A 26,100-nucleotide genomic window follows, 5' to 3' on the forward strand; every position below is an offset into this window, starting at 1 on the left:
ATAAAAATTTCCCAGTTCTGGGATAAATAAACTATATCTTTACCTTAATATCTAAATACTTCTATTTTACCGAGACTTTAAATGCAGGACCTTTACTTGCTGTGGATGTTGCGATCATGCGTGTACTTTAAGTGGGCCTGCACTTAAAGTGTGGTTCAGAACTGATGTGCTATAAGTGCTCTGCAAGAGCAGAAAAGTGCTGCATAACAATCAGTCCGTGTGCTGACCTATGGATTAATTGCTATTAAAACTGAAACAGACAGTTTGGCTGCTAAAATATATTTAAACAGTTTTAATACTTAATATGATAGACATGGTTGCACAAAACAGAGATCATACCTTCTATTTTAAGATTGGAAATTTTCATTCACATAAATGGCAGTATATATATCCTTCACATAACTGATGCCAAACTGTTAACTAGCATAGTTTTTTTGTTTTTTGTTTCTAGATTCAGTTTTCATCATCTCTCAGCATTAGTAAGGTGTCCCACACAAACATATTCTTTACCCTACATGTAGTGTTTTGGGATCTGGTCAGACTTTATAGTTGGTGTGATCTGGTTAACAAAAACCAGACAAACCTGCAATAAATACAAATTTTATTTATGTGAGAACTTATATTATTTAAGTGCTAGATGGAAAATAAGTAAATTAGGGCTTCATACATTCTTAAATAAATCTTTGGTTTAAGAGAATATAATGGTGGATTATTGATTTGTTAATGTTTTGGATGTCTTTATTTTCTAATGATCTGTGCATTACTTCAGCGTTTCACTTTGCACAATCTGGTCCTCTCTTAATTAAAGAATGTGTTTCAGACTTCAGCAGCTTAACCCAGTGAGGACTTTAATTGCAAAATACACAATGCCCTCTGTCAGAAAAGTCTGATTGGTAGAAGGATAACTAAGCGCTTTGAGGACAGTGACAGCTGATGTGATTTGGTGCTATGTAATTAAAACTAAATTGGTTTGAATTGATCTAAACATTTCTGTTAGCTTAACTGACTTGTCATCCAGCTGGTATAGGCTCCAGCCCCCCCGCGATAAGGATAAGCGGAAGAGAATGGATGGATGCTGTCTACATAGACTACATGTTGAAATAGACTACACGTTGAGCAAGCGGAAGAAGAATTAAGATGGTCATTTGAGCAGCTGAAACGCTATTGTAGCAGAAGTGCAAATTACACGAGTCGTGTTCTTTAACAAACAATAAAGCTATTGAAGCAAGAAGCAGTTAATGCTACTCTCGTAGCAGCACAATAGTAATGAGTAGTGCCATAAGGCAACCGACAGGGAAAGTCATAGCAAATAAAATAACTTCAAAACGTCAGTGCCACTCAAAACACCGTGTAGACAATGTTTTACCGCTTCGTGATAATGTATCCGTAATTATCTATATCCGTTCCAATACGCATGCGTGTCCGGTGTGCGCGGTTGCGCCAACTGTAAGGATGTTGCTAGCAGCCAGTGTAGATGCACAGCCTTTTCACAACAATAACATCAACCAAATTTGCATTTCCACATACTTGATTTGAGGATTATACATTCCGGACGCTGTCGGAAACCAGGTTTTGGGCCGTACTACATCTAGTTTTCTCCTGGATTGTTTGGTTACATTTTGTTTTGACAATGGGAGCGGAGGGCTTTGCAGATTTACAGCGCTCCTTTTTGCAGGAGCAGAAACAAGAATCATGGCTGGCCAGCTAGGCCGCAGATGGATTGTGTAGCTAAGAGCAGTAGTCTACTGATAGAAAATTCTGTATGTTTTCGTGGCACTTACACATAAAAAGTGGTGCTAAGGAATCAGTATTTTAACTACATAGTTAGACGTCATTTTTGTTACCTTTTTATGGCCAACCACGGCAGCTAGTGAGACCGCTAGCTTCACAACCTTGACTGGTTGACGTTTGCCTAGCTAGCTCCTTTGGGCAGCTAACGATAGCTAACGTCGATTTACCAGACATCCTCTGACCGAAAACATTCGGGAAGTAATCTCTTACAGGATTTATCGTGGTTATTGTGAGCACCGAGGCTCTTGGTTCGCAAATTCCTTTTGCAAAGTCTGTTTCTGGATGAATGTGGGACAAAATGGAGACCCCAACGATTGTGTACGATTTGGATACCTCTGGGGGCTTAATGGAGGTAAGGCTGCTATGTCTAAGGCCTTAATTAAGCGAAACATTCCTCTGTTGCTAACACTTTAATAAATTTTACCAAATTTGAATCGCAGCTGTCATCATCACTATAGCCCGCTGTCAAGCTCTTAGCTAGCTAATTCGGCTTGGTAACGGAGGCCACAAATTACTGTTACCGCTCTCTATAAACGTCACAGCGGACACTAGACACTAGCCGCGATGTCAAACTAAACAGCTGAACAACTTTTGCAGCAAATTCAAACACTACTGGCGCCCCCGAAGTCAGATGAGGTAGAGAAACGGAGTCGGAAACTGGTGAGGGACGTCCGGAGGAGCGGCAGGGCGACTAACCACGACACCTGCGATAGTTGCAGGGAAGGGGGAGACTTGCTGTGCTGTGACCACTGTCCTGCAGCTTTCCATCTCCAGTGCTGGTAAGTTATTTGACTGAAGAACACGCACAGAGTCAGTAAAACAAGCGGAAATAACTGCTAGTCCCCGTCAGTTATGTGTAAAGATGGCTGAATGCTAACTCCAGTGATTGTCCTCGGTTACCGTTTCGCTGTGGTTCCGATTCTCATAGACACATGATTTGAAATGTGTAAAGAAATTATCTGTTAAATGATTTCATTTTGCCTGATAGTTTTTTCGCTACAAAAGCTCACGCTTATATCAATGAAAAGTCAACATTAACGATCAATTGTTCTTCCGAAATTCCCGCTGTGTTCTCCGTTCACGTTAACCATGGAGGCCGGCTTTAGCCGCTGTGTTGCACTCTGTAAGGTTTATTATTAACTCCCATTTTTCTCTGGAAGCTGCTTGCATGTCAAATTTACTTCCACACATTTTCAGAATCTCAGGAAATAAACCAGTTAAAGTTAATTAAAAGATGTTTGGTGATCTAAGATAGGAACTGATAATTAAAGTAACAGAGCAGAATGTTTTCTTGCTCTGGGAGGACTGTGCACCGTTATCCCAGTCGTCTATCTTGTATACTGACTTTTGGACTTTATATAGTTTGAAAGTGTATAGCAAACTTATTTTCACGCGTCGTTAATGAAAATATAACACACAGGAGTTTGAAAAAAAATGCTTAAATATGTCGTATCTGCAAGAGGCTTGAATTAGCTTGCAGTCGGTCCTCCCCTCCTGCCGAGGCTGCAGCCAGCGGAGCTGCTGGTAAAAATGTAGCCTCTGTTTACAATATGGCGACCTCGTTGCTCTTTCCCCCCCTTCTTCCACCGCCATCTTACAAACCTTTAAAATCAACTCTGATGGAAAAGGGGTGCTTTAAAAATACGGACGAAATATTCCGCAGTTTTTTTGGACGGGTATAACAGCGTTTGTTGAGGTAATTTCGGTGCCGCAGCGATAAATAAATACCCGTATCATTTTTTTCTGTATTACTTTGGTATTTGGAAGAATTGAGTCCAGACTGTCACCTGAAAACCGTATAAAACTCGTCTGTACATATATAGCCACACCTGTGGATGCCTTCAGATTTTAAATATGTATTGACGAATTTTGCTGCTTTGATGTCTGCAATGTAAAAGACAATATTACATGGGGTGACAACTCAGTTGTGCCATGCACAGCGCATCTCACATGTGACCACTTCAAACACAAACATATCATTAAAAAAAACTTGTTTCATTTTTTAAATCTGGAGGAATGTATTTTTGTCGTCATTTTACTGGATATGTTTTGTATTTCTTAGTCCAAGTTTTATGCTAAATTCTGCAATTATGAATTCATACACCGGGTGCATCAGCAAAAAAAAGTTTAAAGTTGACTAGAAACTATAGAAACAAACAGCCAATAGAAATGAATAAATTGTTAAAAAATAATAATGAGTAAAGAGAAAAAGTAGGTAAATAAGCTTACTACAAGCAAACTACTAGTACCCAGAGAGAACCCACGCAAACACGGGGAGAACATGCAAACCCCACAAAGAAAGGCCCCGGCCAGGTGGTAGAATCAAACTAAGGAGCTCCTTGCTGTGAGGCAACAGTGCTAGTCACTGCACCACCATGGTTAAAAATGCAAGTTAAAAAGAAAGGAGTAACAAAGCATAATAGATAGATGGTTCAGTTTGGTCACTAAGTGTAATTTTATGAATAACTGTTAAGCGGATGGTGGTTGCAAGTAGCAGATGAGTGATGGAAATACCAAGGTAACAGTTAACCAGACATAATTTTAAAAAATGGTAAGGTGAAATGAGGTGGATCTGACGAAAGTTTTCTTGAATGGGGGCAGTATGTAGTAGGGGTGGGGGGAAAAAAATCTATACTGTGTAGTATCGTGATATTTTGTTTGCTAATAATGTATCGATACAGGGACAGCAGAAATCGATATTTTGTTACAAAAAAGGTTTTTGTGCTCTGACTTCAGAGCATGTTGATCCTTTTTCTGAGCAACAATCCTGACATTCCTTCACTGTCCAAATGTGTTTAACTTGTTTTTGGCAGCAATAAACATGACAGTTTACTTATTTTAATTTAAGACATGTTTTATTTTAATTACGTTTAAAACTTTTTTATTTAATGTAAAATTATATTTTGTTTTAATTTACTTTCAAATTCTTCAGTTGCTGAATGGGCTGCATAGTTTTCATAAATTGCATAGTTCAGAATAGCTATAATTGTACCAGATGGTTGCATTCAGTTAAGTTGGACTAGACTGTAATACAAACCGTTCAGTTTGTCAACAATAAAACTGAAATGAGAGAAAGACTGAGTGTGAGACTTTGATATTAGATAAATGAATATTGATAAAGTTTACCTTTATGTACAGAATCTGAATATTGCAAAATATTTTTAAAAATCGCAATAATATTGTATCGTGTGTTAAGTATTGTGATAATATCGTATCGTGGGATGTATGGTGATTCCCACCTCTAGTATGTAGTGTAAAACATTGGAAGCAATTGATTATTAATGAATGTGTCAGCTACTGTAATGAAAATGTAACATTGGTAACTGCCATTACTTTGCACTGTGTGGATGCTTTTGTTGTAATGCAGCCATTGGCCCACCAGATGGAGACAGAAGAAGCTAGACTTTTGTTTTGATACCAAAACAATGGGATCAAATCAGTTTTTCATTTCAATGAAATGGGAATTAGAAATTGTGATTCATTTTATCTTATTAAATATTTAATTTCTGTCTTCTTACGACAGCAACCCACCTCTGAGTGAAGAAATGCTTCCTCCAGGGGAATGGATGTGTCATCGCTGCAATGTTCGAAAGAAGGTGAGTGACAGATGTGTTGTTACACATTTGATTCATTCTGCTTTTGAAATGTATCCTGGAGAGTGTGTTCTATGTACTGATAAATCAGTTCAATTCAATTTTATTTATTCAGCACCAAATCACAATAATATTTTACCCTACAATAATACATGCAGTAGGGCTGCACGATTTTGCATAAAATGAGAATCACGATTTTTTTTGCTTAGAATTGAGATCACGATTCTCTCACGATTCTCTTTTCCAGTATAAATATTTATTGCGCTTATTAACTGCACGTCAACTTCGTAACAGTTGAGACTGAACATAAAAACAATAAATAAACATAAAAACAACAAATGTCTCACATTTTGTCGTTGTACTGCTTGAAATTCCGTCTCCACCGCTGCTCGACGCTGCGTGTATAGAGCAGGTAGTGCAACAATAGAAAAATAGTTGCGGGACGGCACTGTGTAGCGTTTGTCTAGGGTGTTGATCATTTTCCTAAATCCCTCGTTTTGCACAGTATTGATGGGAGCCATATCTTTGGTCAGGTGATAAGTGATAGCCTCCGTAATTTCTTTGTGCCTGCGGGAGTTCGACGGGTATAGGGAAACGCTGTATAAGGTTTCCGTTATTGATGTTTGGGTGGTTGACCGGGACGGATTTTCTCCTGTCACTTTCTCGTCATCCCTGACGTGCTCTCCGTTGTTTTTTTCCCTGCCAATTTTAGCATCACACAGCACAGCTTCTGTATCACGTGGTATAAAGCTCCGCCCTTGTCATTTGTTGAGCAGGAAGAGTGAGCGCTTGTTTTCATGCAGATTGCGTCCCGGATCAAAATGCGGTACAATCGTCGTCGCCTTTTTTAAAAAAAAATTTTTAATCGTTGTCATTTGGAAATGAGATCGCACATAAGTATGAATCGAGATCGCAATTTTTCTAACGATTAATCGTGCAGCCCTAACATGCAGAGAAAAGCAATGAGCAAGCACTTTGGCGACAGTGGGAAGGAAAAACTCCCTTTCAACAGGAAGAAACCTCTGGCAGAACCAGTTTCAGGGAGGGGCGGGGCCATGACACATAGTGAGTCAGAAAGGTGACTGAAGAAAAAATACTCGATGCATCATGGGAGTCCCCCAGCAGTCTACACCTATTGCAGCATAACTAAGGGAGGATTCAGGGTCAACTGATCCAGCCCAACTATATGCTTACATATGCTGTATGTGAGGAGCAGGATTTTGAATTCAATTCTGGATTTAACAGGGAGCCAATATAGGAGAAATCTGCTCTCTCTTTCTAGTCCCTGTCAGGACTCTTGCTGCAGCATTTTGGATTAATTAAAGGCTTTTCAGGGAGTTTTTGGACAATCCCGATAATAATGAATTACAATAGTCCAACCTAGAAGTAATAAATGCATGAAGTAGTTTTTCAGTGTCACAGTGAGACAGGATATTTCTTATTTTAGAGATATTACGCAAAGATTGGAAGTCAGTCCTAGATATTTGTTTAATATGTGCGTTGAAGGACATATCCTGGTTAAAAATGACTCCAAGGTTCCTCACAGTGTTACTGGAGGCCAAGGTGATGCCATCCAGAGTAAGAGTCTGGTTAGATACCATATTTCTAAGATTTTCAGGGCCGAGTACAATAACCTCAGTTTGATCTGAATTTAGAAGCAGAAAATTAGAGGCCATCCAGGTCTTTATGTCTTTAAGACATTCCTGCAGTTTAACTAATTGGTGTGTGTTATCTGGCTTCATGGATAAATAAAGTTGGGTGTCCTCTGCATAGCAGTGAAAATGTATACTATGATACTGCTGATGATACTGCCTAAGGGAAGCATTTAAAATGTAAACAGAATTGGTCCTAGTATATCCATAATTAACCTTGGTGTGTGAAGCGGACTCACATGAACAAATTGGAGTCTATTAGATAGCCGTCTGCTCCTTGCTAACTAAAATATAACAGGACATTGGAGTAAATTCTACCATCTCAAACTTCCTGTTTAATCTGTTTTCTGTTTGATTTTTCTTCAGCTGTGTGAAAAAACTTTAATCTCAGCCAAGCCAACTTACTCAGGAACACATGAAACACTGGAAAAAGCCAAACAACAACATTTTTAAGTTATCTAAGTGACTTATATATCATGTTTAGACCGCGGGGGGTCTGAAAACGATGTGCCAGGAGTTCGGTGTTCTCGTCGGCTCTAGTGAGCCTTGAGCCCCGGCTAGCTATCGAGCTGGTGGGTAACAGATGTCTCCGAAAATGTTGGTGCACTTTTGCAAAAATGTGATGTCTTGATAAACTGATCAGATATTTAAAGTTTAGACAGCTGAATTCTCACTTGAAAATATCTTAAAAGTTTATTTTGTGACCCACAAAGAGTAATATTAAAATTAAGTAGCTGCCGTCATTGTTGGAAACTGGAATTGGCTGGGCCGTGCTATGAATTCTGGGATAGGTTGGGCAACGAAGTATACACCCGACCCATCCTTGAAATCTGGGGAAATGAAGGACGCATTTGTCGGAGTCTTCGAATTTGGACAGCCTTCCTCGTGTCGCTGTAATGTAATCGGCCTCCAAATGCAGTCTCCAAAGGGTGCGGCCCCTGAATTTGGACACAGCTATGATACCGGAGACTGCGGCTGTGTCCCAATCCAGTGACCGTACGCTTCAGAGTATTCACAGTTTGCGTACTAGGAACGGCGCGTACTAGGAAGTACGAGAAGTGCGGAAGTGAGAGGTTGTGAAATGGGACGGTCTAGCCTTCGTCGCGCTGCTCAGGTTGCCTAGCAACCATGATACAAACCGCGAGAAACGTTTCATACAGCATTGTTTGACAGAAATGAAGGAGAAAAAATGTTTTGTTCGTTAATTTTTTTTATGACATCACTTTGATTAGTTGAGTATCTGAGGCTGAGACATGTTCATACTTTTATTCCACAACCGGAGAGAAATAAACAGAGAGAGAGTGCAGGACAGACAGACAGGTGACAGTCTCAGGTGTACACACTGCTACACAACAGCACCAGAGAAGGAGGATTTAGTGTTTGTGTTATTACGAGTGCTAAACAAGAAGAGTTCCCAGATGGTACAGTGGACACATGTGTGACTCCTGTGATTAAAGCATCTTTCTTTCAGCTTAACGAGTGAACCGTGAGCTCGTTCAAACACACGTTAAAGTCCGTTTGGCTCGACACCACCGAACAGAGGCAGCAATATAACATAGCTAACATTAACAGTGCAGTGAATCCTGCTTGTGCCGTGATATTCAGGACTGCAAACCAAGCAGCATCACTGACTTTCAGCTTGTTGTGTTTGTGGATGTATAACTGACTTTAATTATCCATAAAATCATCACATTCTCTGTCAGATTAAGGTTGACTATTGAACGGCGTATATTTTAAAGTAGAGGCTTTAAAACCAAGCTGACGCTGAAAGTACAAACATCACTAATGTCACACAACTTTGCTGACATGTGGGCAACAGTAATGTTTTAATGTTCTTCATTATTAAACATTTGCACATAAATAAGTGACATAACATTCAGTACTCACTTTTAAAAGTTTACTCTTCGGCCGCTCCGCTTCAGCCGTCTGCCGTATTTTTCGGCAAAATTATCCACACCCACTGTTGCACAATGAATTGTGGGATGTATGGGACCACGAAGTCTACAATGGACCACACTTCAAATTTGGGGAAATTGATGGCACATTTGGCAACCGCATTTGGAATACACTTTGGATTGGGACAGCCGTCGTTGCGTCGCTGTGACGTAATCGGTCTCAAAATGCATACTTCGAAGCGTGCGGTCGCTGGATTGGGACACAGCCTGGTTCTTCTTCTTCGGGGTTTAACGGCAGCTGGCATCCTTGTACATGCAGTACTGCCATCTTCTGTTTCATTTCGTTGTTACACTCTTAAATCCTACTACTTATTCCTGCATCTTTCGGGGTCTTACAAAGCTTCAAACGACACATTGACTATTAAATTAGTCGTCAACGATTTTGATAGTCGACGTAATCGTGGCTAGTTGACAAATTGTGGGAGCCCTAATACAAACCACTGCAGAAATAAATACCTACAGCATGCTCTAATAAATATTATGCTTGACCATAATAATTTAATAAAATATTATGGTCAAAAGTATTGAACGTTGCACTGAGGTCTAACAAGTACAAGTACAGAGATGAGTCCACTGTCAGAGGCCATAAGAAGATTAACTGTAACCTTCACTAAAGCTGTTTTTGTGCTGTGATGAGCTCTGAAACCTGACTGAAACTGTTCAAATAAGCCATTCCTCTGCAGATGATCTGTTAGCTTTTTTTTTTAAATGATTTTTTTCAAGAATCTTTGAGATAAAAGGAAGATTAGAGATTCATCTATAATTTGCTAAGACAGCAGTGTCAAGAGATGGCTTTTTAAATCAGTGTTTGGGTTTTTTGTGTGACTTTGTACAGAAAAGAGAACAGAAGTCTGAACAGACCAACGGCCTGCCAGAGAAATCCTCCTCCAAGCGCTCTGCTTCTCCATCCGTGGAGCTGGAGCTCAACGCTGGCCCACTGCGGCTTGACGGTCTTCCTCCGGGGGCTGGAGCTGCAGGCCCTGGTCTACGAGTGGCCCAGGTACGACTATTGGACCGCAGAACCAGCAGCAGGCCAAGCAGCCGACCTGGGACTCCAAATTCCAACACTTCATCCACCCCAACCCCCTCAGAGGAGCAGAACGATGGAGAGGAGGAGGCAGCAGAGCCTGAGGATGAAGTTCAGGGTGCAGAGCTCGAGAGTTCTACAGTTTCTGCTCCGACACCGCGACTCCTCAAGAGGCCCTTTCAGCTCCTAATAGCGGCTGCTATGGAGAGAAACCCCACTCAGTTTCAGCTGCCGAGTGAGCTCACGTGCACCACTGCACTACCAGGTCAGTCAGTCATAATGACTACCAAAATATTTAGTATTTATTTATTTATTGTCATTGTCAAGAACAATGAAATTGCGTTTGGGGCTTCCATACAACCCAAAAAAAAGAAGAAAATAATAAATACCCCTTAAAACCCAAGTGTACATATTTAACCCAGTGTGACTCCAATGCAATAAGACAATCCTTAGCAATAATGTTCGTAGAAATTCAGACAAAGACCTGAGAAACATGACAAAATACAACAATGCAACCCATTCAATATTATTGTACTGTGAGATATGATATCAGATATGATAGTTATCTATTTAAGAAAGAGGGGGGGGGGGGGGCAGGAGGGGGAAGAGAATAAAGATATGATGCACCAATGCAGACCAGTTCATTGCTATTAAGAAGTTGGATATGGTTATTGTCCGTGAGAGGGGGGCAGAGAGTTCAGGAGCCTCACAGCCTGTGGATACAGGCTGTTGGCCAGTCTGGATGTTCTGGCCTGTATAGACCTGTACCTTCTCCCTGAGGGCAGCAGATGGAAAAGGTGGCGCGCAGGGTGATGTTGGTCCCGCAGGATACTGTGCACCCTCCTCAGACAGCGAGTGGGGAAGATATTACTGATCTCTGGCAGACTTGTTCCAATAATTCTGTCAGCTTCTTTCACCACCCGCTGGAGTGCTTGCTGATCGGCCTTGGTGCAGCTGGGGAACCACACTAGAAATCCATACGTCAGAACGCTGCTGATGGCACAGTTGTAGAAGTTCAACATCAGAGATCTGGGAATGTGTGCACTCCGCAGTCTCCTCAGGTAGTAGAGGCGCTGTTGGGCCTTCCGTACAACTGAGGTGATATGGTTGCCCCAGGACAGGTCCTCGGTCACAGTTACCCCCAAGAATTTAAAACTGCTATGATTTCTTTCAGCACCCTAAGTTTAAAATACCTCTTTATATATGCAATTTAGACTGTTTCTTCAATGTTGCTCTTTTGTTTGGATTTCTAGGCAGCAGTAAACGGAGGAAAAAAGAAGAGCTGCTTGGAAAGCCCTTCAGGAGGCCTCAGCATGAACTGGATCCCAATGGTCTAGTCCCTTTGCCAGTCAAAATCTGCTTTTCATGCAACAGGTCAGGAGTTCTGGAGCACAGTGCAAAGAAGTAGAAGCAATGACAGCAGGTACTAATTCTATTTATTTGGTCTCTCAGGAGTTGCAGGTTGGCTCCATTGATCCAGTGCGATTACTGTCCCCTCCTGTTCCACATGGACTGTCTGGACCCTCCACTCACAGCTTTACCTGCCGGCAAATGGATGTGTCCAAACCATGTGGAGCACTTAGTAGTAAGATGCACTGTGCTGATTCTAAGCTAAAGCTGCTTTCCCTTTCCTTTTATTGATGTAAATTTGTATTGATATATTTTTGTTTGCTATGCAGCTGAATCAGAGGAGCCTCAGCCTGTCCAGCCGCTGTCAGCTCTTCGATCAGTTCCAGGACAGGATGTCCCAGCACGCAGTTAAGTTGGACTTCCTGCGTAGAGTACATCGACAAAATGCTCCCAACCGGCGCACCACTCACCAGCGCAACAAGAAAACCATCAAGGTAGACGTGTGTCTCAGTGTGACGGTGCAGTGTGTTGGATTTCATATAATCCTTTTTTCTTGGCCACTGGAACACAGGTGGAGATCTAGGAAATGAATGGCTTTAATAATATATCTGTTACACTAAGACAGTAATACCTAGATATAGGGCTGGGCTAAATCATACCGTTCACGCTAATACCGGTGTAATGTTGGGCAACGATAGGAAAATGACATATTGCGATAGAATATGGGTAAAACGCACATGCGCAGTGCCTTTGTTTACATGCGCACACGGCGGCGACGCAGAATGAGAAGAGCGAAAGTGGATCGTTGAATGAAACGGACGAACCAGAATTCGTTTGTAAAAATGCTGCAACTTCAGTGGTGTGGAACTGGTTTAGCTTTCATCCGTCAGATACACAACAAAGCACTATTTTTGGTAGCGCGTGCTAGCGGGCCGACATTATTACCGTGTTTTTTGGAAAATACGGCGCACTTAAAATCAATCCTTTGATTTTTCTCAAAATAGACAGTGCCCCTTATAATCCCGTGTGCCTTATGTATGAATTCTGGTTGTGTTTACTGACCTCGAAACGATTTTATGTACACGGCGCTCGAAAATCTGTCAAATGTTTCAGTACGACTTTGCTAAGCTACGAAGCCACACCGCTTGATGGATTGTCGGAGCGTTACGGCTATCGTAGGCGGAGCCTCGCGGAGTGATACGTACTGTGCTTCAACATAATATTACAGTACTGTGTGTGTATAACCTCTTTTTAAGTTTTGTGGATATTATACATGGTTATGCTGAGGATATGTCGACCAATTTCCACTGGAAATGTCTTTTTGGTTAAACTGTCAGCAAGGATTTGCATTTGCACTGTAAAATTTTTATATAACTTTAATGCACATAAAAAACAGCTGCTTGTTTAAGTGAAAATACATTGATGTTTTTTTTTTTTTTGCACTAATAAAGTTGAGGAGTTGGAAAGTGTTTTGTCTAGTGTCAATTATATAGTTATCGCAAATTTTCAAATGTATATCGTGATAAATATTTTGGTCATATCGCCCTGCTCTACCTAGATACTGACATTCTGTCTTTTTTCCAGCTTCTGAAATTTAAGCAGTTGTGCACTTGTATATGAAGTGATGCTATTTTTAGACACATCTGAACGTACTGGTTAATTTGCTAGAAAGTGTTAGATTGTCTCTAACAGTCAGTGTTTTTATTCAGGTGCCAGATGCCATCAAGTCCCAGTACCAGAATCCTCCGCCCATGCTGCTTCCTGCAGGGGTGCGCCAGCTGGAGCTGGTTTGTAGTGGCATTCCTGACCATCAGCCCACAAAGCATTTCACCACAGAGGCTGAGCAGCAGGAGGTAGGCACAAGAGAAACCAGCAGCTGCCTAACACGTTCTTTAAGTCAGATTGTAATGATAGTTCCCTCGAAACAGGCTTTTGTGTGCTACAATCTGTGTCATCTGATGTAATAGGATGTGAGATTAATAGGAGAGCAGCGTAACCTCCTAAGACCCAAACTCTTTCATGGCATGCATTTTTAATTTCTCTTTGCTATTTGGGCTGATTGGGACCTGATGAATGTAAAACCAAAGAATTATCAGATTTTATTTTTTACCTGATGTTTGTTTCTGAGAAAAATGAGATCCACATATGAGGACATTCGATTTAAATTTCAATAGAACAGTGGCAGTATAACGTCCTCGCATGTGGAAATCAGGCCTTTGTAGAGCAACATTTAGTATTTTGGTCTAGCCAACCCAAAATGTGATGTTCACATATGTGGACACCAGGTCCTAGGAGGTTAAGGATGATTGATCGCTTTCCTTTTCATTTTGGATGATTGGATGAGAGTTTGGACAAGAAGTTTTTAGAGAGTTAGATTTTTGGTGTAGATGAGTGAAACACTGACACATCCTGTGTACTGTGTTTATCAGAAAGTAACAGAAAATTCAGTTTCAGAAGTTCTGAAAGCTGAACCAACTGCTTCACGGCACTTTGCAACAGTTGCATTAGAAAGTCTGTTTTTTTCACAGACTGTAGAGCTTTGAGTAATTAATTGAAAATTGCAGCAAAAGATAAATTCTGGTATCTGTTTGTTTGTGTGATATAAATGAATCCTTGATGAAGGGGAGGGCCTCTCAACAGAACTGCTGGTTGCTTCTTTATAAAAACATACATGTGTTGTGTTGAACAGTGGCTTCAGGATGTCATCGCTCTCCAGTGCAGTATCATGCGACACCTATCCATCAAACAGAAGGCCTCATCAACAGAGTGGCACTTTGAGCAGAAAGCAAATACACAATCAAGTGGAGCATCAGAAGACATGAAAACTCAGGCCTCATTAGAAAGGACTTCTTCCCCTGACCTCTGCTCTAAAGCTTGCAGTACACCCAGTGACTCCCAGGGGGCCTCTCTTTCCAAGGACAGCCCATCAGGGCTAGTTCTTTGCAAATGCACCGTGACACCATGTCAGAACTGTAGGAAACCTAATGGGCCTCTGGAATTGGTTCAGCCTCCCAGAGCCAATGGACCTGTAGACTGTAACAGTGCCTCAGATTCCTGCAGGCAGGCTGAGCTACAGAACAGACTGAAGGCTGGGAAAACGCCATCAGCTTCTGCCTCTGGACTGGTGAACCACATAGGAACAGAAACGGTTAAGAAGGAACCCGAGAGCACTGTAAATGCATGTGCCCAACAGAACTGCCCCACTGCCCCCACGATATGGCCCCACAGTGGCCAACAGAACCACAGGAGCCAGACAGAGCCCCAGGAGGAGTGTGTGAGCACCGATGAAAAGCCCTCCTCAATCACCAGCAGTTCCTTCACAGATGCACCATCTAGAGGCAGCCAGGAGCACGACACAGTAAAGTTTGGATCAGCACCTACTCCAGGTACACATCAGAAATGTCAAAGCTGCAGTCTAAATGTATCACTTTATACAGCTAATAATAATAATGATGATAATAATAGTAATAATATACTCAAGTAATCATTATGTTACTCTCTCCTCATTATACATGTAACGGTGGCCATGGTGTGCATGAGAGAACATTTAATTTGAGGCTATAGCAACATTATTTTGCATATTTAAATTAATATAAATACATTTTTAACTTTAAGAAATTGTGTTAATAGTCATGCTGTTAGGCTGAATTATTATTAGTATTAACATCTCCACTTTCATAACGTCTGTTTTGCATTAAAGCACAGAGAAGGCCTCAGAACTGAGAATGGTTATATGCTCACCTTTCTTCACTGCAGCCACTACATGCTTGTTTGAAGGCTTACACACATTCACTCGCACACTTTAACACACATGCATTCACACGCGTGCACACTGACCAACTCTGCTTCATCCAGGAGATGCAATACTGTCAGAACTCTTTTTTTTCCCCTTATAATGTAAGAAAGAGCTCCAAGCAGATGGGAAGAAGGCCTTTTTATTTCATGCCTCAGTCTAGGATGCATAGCTTATTTTATTTGGCAGATCACTTAAAATTGTGATTCTGTTATTTCTACTTCTAATAATTTATCAGTTTTTGTCTTTAGGAAAATGTTTCTTCAAGAAAGTGGAAATGTGATTGTGATATGGGATGTAAATACAGTGAAAGAGTTGAGCTCTTTTGGCAGATACTGTGTATTGTTAAACTATCAAAACAAGCATTTTCTAAAGTGGAAACAAATGAAACGTTCATTTTAAAAGACCTGAGTTTTCTCTCTTTTGAATGTTTACTGTTGCTATTAATTGAATACTCACTGCTGACATAATCGATGGTGCTAACAGTTTTCTTGCATATTTTGTGTCGTGCAGCCCCATTTACCAAAAGGATACATGGCCATTTAAGAGCACATTTTATTTTCAGTTACTGAGTTATGAAGAAAAAAAAGTTATTCAGATACAACTTGCTTTGCCTTCTATCTCAGTAATAGTTCCTGTGCACTTTTTTCCTTTATAGTGAACTATCAAAAACTGTCTTTTTTCTGGTCCTTCTTTTATCTCATCTCATCAATTTGTCTCTTTTTTCCTCTCCTGTCCCTCAGACATAAAGGCTGCTCCTGCACTGACGGACTCACTGCTGCCCAACACGCTGCCCTCCATCACCAACCTGTCCAGCTGCATGAAGGATGGAAAAGAGGAGGATGGGGGTGAGTTTGTCACTCTGCGGCCACATGTGACAGTTTAAGAGCCTTCGTATTGCTGTGTTCTGCTATGAAACACACGAAGATGTAATTAGCTTCTAGCGGTTGTGTGTGTTTGTGTGTGTGCAGGGATTGAGCTGGACAAACTGGATACAGAGATGATCAAGCTCTTGGCCTATCAGAGGATCCAGCAGCTCTTTGCTCCCAAAGTGCCCAGCACTCAACCTCCCCCCACCACCAGCACTACCCCAAAAACCTCAGCACCCCACCCAAACAGTAAGATACCTTTGCACTACAGTTTAGTCTGTTTACTTGTCAAGAAGTCAGTTTTTCTGCTGTTTGATTGCTGTTTTGTTCTAATTATTAAAACCTACACTCTCCTCCTCCCAGGTCAGAAAAAGGTGCAAGCCAGAGCGGTCTTTTACCCTCTGACAGGAAGAGGAGCAGCTGTCAGCATGTGCTATAGGACGTTACACATAGGATCAGGTAGGACATTCAGTCGCTGTGACTTTGACCCTGCTGCATTCTGTGCCCTGGCTCTGAGCCACTCTTAGGTTTCACCTTTGATGAGGAAAGGTTCACGTACTGACGTACTTTATAAAAATCATACCACTTCACCAAACTCCAGTCAATCATGTTTGATTTAGGTTAGACTCTTGCCTTATGACTAAAGTTTAGTAAGACAGAAGTGGAACATGGGTAGGACGCCATTATACCTGCTGTGTGGTGCCTGGCAAATGTCACCGTATAGCAAAATTGATGTTACATGTTGTAAGCTGTCATCTCTGCTGGTCATCCATCCATCCATTTTCTTCCGCTTATCCAGGGCTGGGTTGCGAAGGCAGCAGCCCAAGCAGAGAAGCCCAGACCTCCCTCTCCCCAGCCACTTCCTCCAGCTTGTCTGGGGGGAATACCAAGGCGTTCCGAGGCCACCCGAGGGATATAATCTCGGTCTGCCCCGGGGCCTCCTTCCGGTGGCACATGCCCGGAACACCTCACCCAGGTGGCCCCCAGGAGGCATCCTTGTCAGATGCCCTAACCACCTCAACTGGCTCCTTTCGATGTGGAGGAGCAGCGGCTCTACTCTGAGCCCCTCCCAAATGGCCAAACTTCTCACCCTATCTCAAGTGAGAGGTCAGCCACCCTTCGGGGGAAGCCCATTTCCGCCGCTTGTATCCGCAATCTCTTTTACACTCAGCTCTCTTCGCCACAACAGACCCATATAGCGTCCGCATCACTGCGGCCGCCGCACCAATCCGTCTGTCGATTTCCTGCTCCCGTCTCTCGTGAACAAGACCCCGAGATACTTAAACTTCTCCACTTGGGCGGGAACTCGTCCCTGACCCGGAGTGGGCACTCTACCATTTTTCGGCTGAGAACCATGGCCTCAGATTTGGAGGTGCTGATTCTTATTCCCACCGCTTCACACTCGGCTGCGAACCATTCCGAGGGAAGCCAGAGGCTATCACCCGATGAAGCCAGCAGAAACAACTCCATCTGCAAAAAGCAGAGATGAGATCCTGAGACCACCCAAGTGAAAGCCTTCCACCCCTTGGCTACGCCTAAAAATTCTGTCCTTAAAAATTGTGAACAGAATTGGTGACAAAGGGCAGCTCTGGTGGAGCCCATCACCCACCAGGAACAAGTCCAACTTATTGCCAGCTATATGGACCAATGCAACAGTTGTATAGGGACTGAATGGCCCGTAGCAATGGGCCAGACGCCCCATACTCCCAGGACTCCCCGAGGGACACGGTCGAATGCCTTCTCAAAGTCCACAAAACACATGTAGACTGGTTGGGCAAACTCCCATGCACCCTCAAGTATCCTTGAGATGCTGAAGAGCTGATCCAGTGTTCCACGACCAGGACGAAAACCGCATTCTTCCTCCTGTATCAGAGGTTCAACTAACAGACAGACTCTCCTTTCCAGCACTCTGGCATAGACTTTCCCAGGGAGGCTGAAGAGTGTGATTCCCCTGTAGTTGGAACACACCCTCCGGTCCCCGTTCTTAAAGATTGGAACCACCACCCCGGTCTACCAATCCAGAGGTACGGCCCCTGATCTCAATGTAACATTGTAGAGGTGTGTCAACCAAGACAGCCCTACAACATCTGGAGCCTTCAGGAACTCAGGGTGGACCTCATCCAACCCAGGGGCTCTGCCACCAAGGAATTGTTTAACTGCTTCAGTGACCTCGCCCCCAAAGGAGGTCCTCGAACTATTCCTTCCACCGCCCGGCAATTTTCTCAGTCTAAGTCAGCAGCACTCCACCCGCACTATACACAGTGCAGGTTGAACACCGCTTTCCCCTCCTGAGTCGCCTGACGGTTGGCGGTCCTGGCCGCCGCCTAGCTCACAATGCACCCTACCCCTACCGTACCTCCTGCGGGTGGTGGGCCTGCAGGAAGATGGGCCCATGTCCCTCTTTCGGGCTGTGCCCGGCCAGACCCCATGGCGGGGCCCCAATAACCCTATGGCAGGGTGAACTGTTCCCTCGATGGTCTTGCCATAGGGGTCTTCCGAATCGCTCTTTGTCTGGTCCCTCAACCAGGACCAATTTGCCATGGCAGACCCTACCAGGGGGGCAAAAGCCCCCAGGCAACATAGCCCCTGGGATCCCTGGGACACACAAACCCCTCCACCACAATAAGTTAGGGATTCGCAGAGGGGACTGCTCCATTTTTATGATGCATCGTTCCATTGCTGCTGCAGCTGGGTTAAAGTCTGTTTTTAATGGCATCCTAACATCATATCAGTACAGAAGTTTAGAGGTTCACAGGTTTCACAGAGGGAGATGTTGAAACTTTGAAACTTGGCAAAAACTTTAAAATTCCTTGGCTTCCAACTTTGACTTCTTCTCCTTCTATACCAGCGCTGATTTGGAGGACGGGCAACACCTATTGTTCAGAAGAATACTGCAGCACGTACATGCACCGTAATAGCTAGCATGAATGGATATAGCTGTGTGATGGCATTGCCGGTGATACGCAAAGTTGCCAACACAGCAGGTGTACCTTGGACCTGAGCTAGTCACTCCTACAAATACAAAAATGGGAAGTGATGCAGAAGCAGTTTGTGGAAAAACTAACAACACCCCATCATTCATTAGCTTGCAGAATCACCAGACATTCTTGTTTAGATTTGCTGATGTGCTTGGAGTCATTGCACTGCCTGATCCTAGGTGAATTTTTTTTGGGACTTTAACTCCTGGAAATATTTTGCAACAGTCTTGAATGTTTTCCACTTGAATAGTGAATAATCTTTCTCATGGTAGAATTATGAGCGTGTTTGGGACTGGCTTCATGCAACTTCAGATACTGACATGCAGCACTCATTTATTCTTTAAGACAGCGGTCCCCAACCTTTTTTGCGCCACGAACCGGTTTATGCCTGACAATATTTTCACGGACCGGCCTTTAAGGTGTCGCGGATAAATACAACAAAATAAAACTAGTACCGGTACCGAAAAAAAGATTTATTCATAACACACGTGAAAAGACCCAGGAAAACCAAGTCAACGATAAAAACGATAAAAAATAACGCTGAAAACCATACATTTCACACCTGAGTCTCAACTCTCGCGGCCCGGTACCAAACGACTCACGGACCGGTACCGGTCCAAGGCCCGGGGGTTGGGGACCGCTGCTTTAAGACATCTTTCCTCTTTGGCATTATGTACACACCAGAATGCTTCTGGGTTTTTATAGAGGTGGTCACTCGTGCTGATAAGTTAATCAATTGTGTTTGATTAGCAGTATGTACCTGCTACTTGTCATCTTTATTTCTATGGAAGCAACAAGGGTTTGCTTAGTGTTTCATACACTAATTCTGCATTTTGGCTTAGTTTTTTTCAAATACATGGCAGTAATGTCATATTTTAGAGTATAATATAATAATATATCACAATCTCTGCATCATTAGTCAGGTTGAGTGATAGTTGATACTAGAGCAGGGCGATATGGCCAAAAATATTTATCACGATATATATTTGAAAATTTGCGATAACGATATAACCGATGATATAATTGATGCGAGACAAAATACAACTCCACAACATTACTAGCGCAAAAAGACAACCTTCCATTTATTTTCACTTAAACAAGAAGCTGGTTTTTATGTACATTAAAGCTTTATAAAAATGTAACAGTGCAAATGCAAATTCCTTGCTGAAAGTTTAACCAAAAGGCATTTCCAGTAGAAATGGGCTGACATATCCTGAGCATAACCATGTATAATATCCACTGAAGTTAAAAAGAGGTGCTTTGCAACATTAAACTGCAGTGTGCAGTACGCATTTTTCGGACCATAAGGTGCACAGGATTATAAGGCACATTAAGCGAAACAAAGCAGTCAGATAAATCAAACTTGATTAAACTCATTCTTCTTGCTTCCTCCACTTCTGTACCATTGATTCATTAATGTTGAATTCTCTGGCAGCTGCTCTATTCCCATGTTGCAGTATATTAATGACTAACCTCGTATTGTGGATGGATTATCTCAGTTGTTCTCCTGACTGAAGTTTGGTCCGTTTACAGCATCCTGCCATGCGATTGCATTTGTCTCTAACCATGAAGAACCTTAACGTTAACTTTTATAAGTGGAAAAGTGTTAGTGTTCGTCCTCCAGCTTCACTGTTTATGTTATGCTAATATAGCTGTGTCGCTAGCGATCACGTAGCACATCATTATATACCAGCTAGCCCAACTTCAGTAACCCTACAAACGTCACTGCTGTTTAGTTTCCTGTCTTCATTTATGTTGGAAGTGATAGCAGAGCTGTACGTTTGATTTTTTTTCAGAAATCTCTCAGTCAGAACATGTAATATCATGCTTAGGTAACTAGCAAAACTAGCGAGCTAACTTCCGCTAGCTTCCTGCTAACTTCTAACTCCGTTAAATGTAATAACTTTTGTTTTCATGGATGCCTGGAAGTTAAACTTTATAGTTACACCTGGTAAAGCAGCAATGCTGATCGTTTTATTAAAGATGAAAGAATTTAGACAGTTTTTAACGCTCAGTGATGCTGCAGTGTTGTTTGACCTGAAGCATACGGAGTTTAGGACCCAGATTACTCCCAGATTTAAGAGCATCTTAGTCCGATAAATACGACAATAAGGACGGCCGCTTGCATGTTCTGCAAAAAAATGTGCTTTGTCGTGTATCTGACGGACAAACACCAAATCAGTTCCACATCACTGAAGTTGCACCATTTTTACAAACCAATTCTGGTTCATCTGTTTCACTCAACAATCGGCCATGTGCGTATGAAAACAAAGGCACTGCGCATGCGCGTTTTACTCCCATTCTATCGCGATATTTCATTTTCCTATCGTTGCCTAACATTATACCGGTATTACCGTGAACGGTATAATATGGCCCAGCCCTAGTTGATACCGTCATCTTTAAATCGGAGTATTTTAAGCAAGTTGTCTGTGAAAGTAAGTTCTTAGACCTGTGAGGGTCACAACAGGACCATGTGGAATAAAAACTACTGAACAAAAACGCAATATGTCACATTGGAGTGCAGGTCATTAAAATACATTTTGACACGTCAATATTGCAGAAAAAAAATCCATGTTGCAAATCTGTATTCTTTGTGTTGTGGGAAAGGGTGTTTAAGTCTTTAACTGTTTCTTTAAGGTGCTGACATGGATGTGTGCCTTACAAACTACGGTCACTGCAACTACGTATCGGGGAAACATGCCTGTATTTTCTATGACGAGGTGAGGCTGTTAAACTACATCACTCTGCAGAGTACTCCTGTGGTTGTTAGTGACCAAGATGTAAATGACCAAGATGTGTGTTTGTCGTCCTTCAGAATACCAAGCATTATGAGCTTCTGAACTATAGCGAGCATGGCACCACAGTGGATAATGTCCTGTACTCGTGCGATTTCTCTGAGAAGACCTCACCATGTCCACCCGGTGGCCTGGTAGCCAAAGTCCAAGGAATCATTCGTAAGTACATCTCCGTCATCTGTTTGGATTGGCTTGAAGGAACCCAGGTCTGTGTGCCCAGTTTGACTTGGACTGCTGATGAGGTCGTCACTCATAGATTTTGTATGAACTTTTTATGAATATCCATCCATCTTCTTCCACTTAGCCACTCATCTGTATGTGTTCTGGTTAAAATGGTTAAAATTTTAATTGTGAAGAAATCATAACATCATTGCGTCTGTAAATTACAGGAATACTTTAATTTATACTCTAATACTGAAAAGAATTATTTTTAGTTTGGCTAGAATTTCAGGAAGTGTAGCCCCCCCATGTGCTTAATGTCAGTGTCCTGTTTGTTACACTGACACTGCTCCTGCATTTTTGGTCAGCTTTTAGTGTTCTTCATCCAAATTGTGGTCAAGGTCACATTTGTCATTCTTAATGGGTACATGTAATTAGTTTGTGCAGTGCAGTGAACCAATGACAAGAAAACTTATCACCTTCTTGCTGTAATTCATACCTTAGAGTAGTCTATGAGATGTGCTGAGCTATGCGTGCTTATATTTAAGTGAATAATATTAGCTTAATATAAAACTAAAATAAATAAGTGAACATCATCATTAGCTGTCTTCAGTCAGCCCATGTTCTTGGACTGCAGCTGCTGGCTCTTGTTCTGCTCTGAGTCCCAGTGAGCTCATTGTATTCTCATTGTTGGAGAACTGCACACGAACCAGTTCTCCGTCTGTTGTAGGTTCTGGTTAGAGTGCCAGCTTGAAGTGCAGGAAAAAAACAAACCATGAGTTTGGTGTTGGAGTTCATCTCCATCCATAATGGCGATCTAGCCAGCGAGCCTGCTGGTAGAGAAAACACCAAATGGGAAAGAACGGGCTGGCTTATTATTAGCTATTGCAATTGCAAAGTAAAAGTAAGGATGTAGTAAACGTACAGTACAGTGGTAAACTTGGTGCATGTGGCATTGTAGCAATGAGAAAGGTAAATAAAGTGTAAAATGAGCAGTCAGATATACTTGTTCTGTGGCAGACCACGTTATGTAAAGTCTGAATGTTGCTGTATCACATAAAGCTTCCAGTCTTAATCTGTTATTAAAGATCATTTGGACAGATGTTTGATTAGTAAAGAGCTGCAGTGTGAAACAGCATTAAATCAGATTTCTCTGTAACTGTTTATAGATGATGAGTGTAAAACATGTTTGCCAGAGTTCAGCTTTCCACATGATTTTAGTCTCATTTTCAAAACAAAGTGTTCATTTTTTAATTTGTGTATAAAATGTAATCAGTGAAATCTTTTTATGGTTGCATTGTCTCCACATTAATGGAGTTTACTGTGACACTAGTCTGTACAGACGTCTTTCTCAGACCTGCTGCATTTCTTCTTTGCGTAGGTCGCAGTAAGAAACGGGAAGAGAACGAGGGAGCCAACTCCATGGTGGGGTTGTTGCCAGTAGGAGGAGTGATGAGTAGCCAACGTCAGGGTGGTGCTGAGCCGTCTTGTAGCTGCAAAGCGAGTAGCTCCAGCCTAATTGGAGGCAGTGGGGCGGGCTGGGAGGGCACGGCCCTGCTCCACCATGGCAGCTACATCAAACTGGGCTGCCTCCAATTTGTCTTTAGCATCACTGAGTTTGCCAGTAAGCAGCCCAAAGAGGAGCAGGCCACTACACCTGCTGCCAGTTGCACAAGCACCACCACCAGCAGCAGCAGTGTCATCAGCACCACCCTCAGCACCACCGCTAACACCTCCACACCACCACCACCCAGCACTGCCACAACAAGCGGCTTTTCCAACCAGGATGAGGCTGACTCTGAGACTGTACCTCCCCACCAAGTGCCCGTACTGCGTTCTAACTCTGTTCCATAATCCGCACAGGAAGCCCCGCCCTCCCTCTTATTTTGCACCTTCTGTGTCACGATGAAGGGAAAGCTGCACAGCTGGTTGGTCAACAGGGAAAAGTTCTTCTTTTTTTTTCTTTTTTTTTTTTTTAAATGGTTTATATCTTTGCATGAACTTGAAGTATTATTGACAATCTCTTTTTTTCTTTTTTCTTTTAAATGACTGACGTAACCGTTAGGACCGTTAGGACTTTGAGCAAACATTACTTCCTTGGGCTCAATCTTTGTTTTTGCCAGTATATTAGTTATGTATGGTGTAACCTTTTTGTCAGTCAGCCCATTTAGCACAAACATTTTTTTTTCTTTGTAGTATTCAATTCCATACATTCTAATTTCTTTTGCTGCTTTTGCACCACAGGTAGCTATATATGTATGAAAACATACATGCTTATACACTATAACATGTATATATAATGTAAATACATTTTAATTCAGTGCCTCTCGATTGGAGAAACATTGGATTTCATGTAGATTTGCCATTTTTTGGTTTTTAACTGTACAGCTCATTGAATTTGTGATACTGTGTAGAGTACCAGACGTTTTGTGATAAAACTTGTTCTTAGTCTGTACTTTCCGCTGTAGTCCATCTGTAAATACCGTATAGTTTTAGCACTCATTTTAACATCTTGTGCTGCTGTGTATATAAGCACTCTGTCTGTACCTGCTTGTCTGTTCAAACCTGTAAATACAGAAAGATTTTCTAAGAACAAACTCAGTGTTTATGCCTGTTATTTTCAGCCTTGTTCTAGATCCACTTTGAGCTCTAGTTTGGTTTTCACTTTCTGAGACAGCAAGTTCAGTACTGACAGGGGTGGATCTACAAGGGTGGCATGGGGTGGGCATGTGCTACCCTAAAATAATCTTTGCCACACCCTAGTTGTTTGCATATGACATGTTGTTTATTAAAATAAGTTAGCATTAACACTTTGAGCCTAGCTGCAATTAACGTTGAATATAAATTCTAAAAAATGAATATATTGCAGTGTTACCCTCCCTCCCCTATTAGAAAATGGTTCAGCCCTTGATCGTTTTTTTAAAAACAATGAAAATCTTTGGCAGTCAGTGACTGACTGAAGTCTAGATGCTCTGTCGGACCTTTGCTGCAGCAGCTTTCGGTTTCTTGATTTGTCTCTGCCTTCAGTTTTGTCTATGGTACAGTTAATAGAATTTTTTTCCATATATACAAAGGCCCTGGAGCCATGCACATTCAATCCCAAATGAAAACATGAACAAGTTTTTCTTTACTGAAAATGAAGAAAAAGAAAATTAGGTTCACAAAAATAGAAGTGTCTGCATTTTCATTTACAAACTGGAATATTTACAGTAGAAACTAAAATGAGGATTTTGCTTTTCCTTTAAGCACACAACTAATATTAAGTTGTGTAACTATTATTTCTGATCACTGTTTTACATCTGTGTGGCATGGAGTCAACAAATATTTGACACCTGCCTCCAAGCTGACTGGACTACATTAAACAGATCTTCTGCATTCTTGGGTTTTGCATCAAGAAGACAATTTTTGAGGTCATTCCACTAATTCTCAATCAGATTGAGGTCTGGGTATAGGGCCGGCCACTTTATAACATCAATCTGTTTTTGTCTGCAACCAGGATGTTGCCTGCTTGCTGGTGTGTTTGGGGTCGTTGTCCTGCTGAAACACCCATTTTAAATGGTAAATGGCCTGTATTTATATAGCGCTTTACTAGTCCCTAAGGACCCCAAAGCGCTTTACATATCCAGTCATCCACCCATTCACACACACATTCACACACTGGTGATGGCAAGCTACATTGTAGCCACAGCCACCCTGGGGCGCACTGACAGAGGCGAGGCTGCCTGACACTGGCGCCACCGGGCCCTCTGACCACCACCAGTAGGCAACGGGTGAAGTGTCTTGCCCAAGGACACAACGACCGAGACTGTCCAAGCCGGGGCTCGAACCGGCAACCTTCCGATTACAAGGCGAACTCCCAACTCTTGAGCCACGATCGACCCACGATTTTAAGGGCATTTCTTCCTCAGCATAAGGCAACATGACCTCTTTCAGTGTTTTTAGGTACTGACACTGGTACATGGTGCCTCTTATGTGATAATGGGCCCTATTCCAAAGTATGAGAAAGATCCCCAGGTGCTTGCACCTCCATGTTTTACAGTCTTCACAGTGTGCTGTGGCTTGTATTCAGTGGTCTTTACACCTAATAAGAACCATCTTGCTCTCATCTGTCCACAGAATATTGCGCCACTTCTCTTTA

General features: G+C 42.2%; 2 protein-coding genes across 2 annotated transcripts in view; one reads left to right on the forward strand and one right to left on the reverse strand.

Annotated features, from left to right (window-relative positions):
• The window catches only part of LOC309686926 (uncharacterized protein), a gene marked incomplete at its 3' end in the record, with an annotated part of 67,450 nt that overhangs the window by 26,407 nt on the left and 14,943 nt on the right, over window positions 1-26,100 (reverse strand). The gene's annotated exons all lie outside the window — the stretch shown is intronic.
• Window positions 1,364-24,559, forward strand: LOC309687265 (PHD finger protein 12-like). The gene is given in 16 exon segments (XM_082502116.1): window positions 1,364-2,143; window positions 2,389-2,570; window positions 5,315-5,387; window positions 9,827-10,283; window positions 11,272-11,392; window positions 11,471-11,603; window positions 11,698-11,862; window positions 13,078-13,221; window positions 14,058-14,754; window positions 15,905-16,009; window positions 16,133-16,279; window positions 16,394-16,489; window positions 21,646-21,728; window positions 21,824-21,962; window positions 23,344-23,772; window positions 23,775-24,559. Coding segments are annotated over 16 exon segments (3,066 nt in total). The 5' UTR covers window positions 1,364-2,077; the 3' UTR covers window positions 23,804-24,559.

Source organism: Aulonocara stuartgranti (assembly GCF_965226115.1).
Source record: "Aulonocara stuartgranti genome assembly, chromosome: 14".
Classification (NCBI taxonomy): Eukaryota; Metazoa; Chordata; class Actinopteri; order Cichliformes; family Cichlidae; genus Aulonocara; species Aulonocara stuartgranti.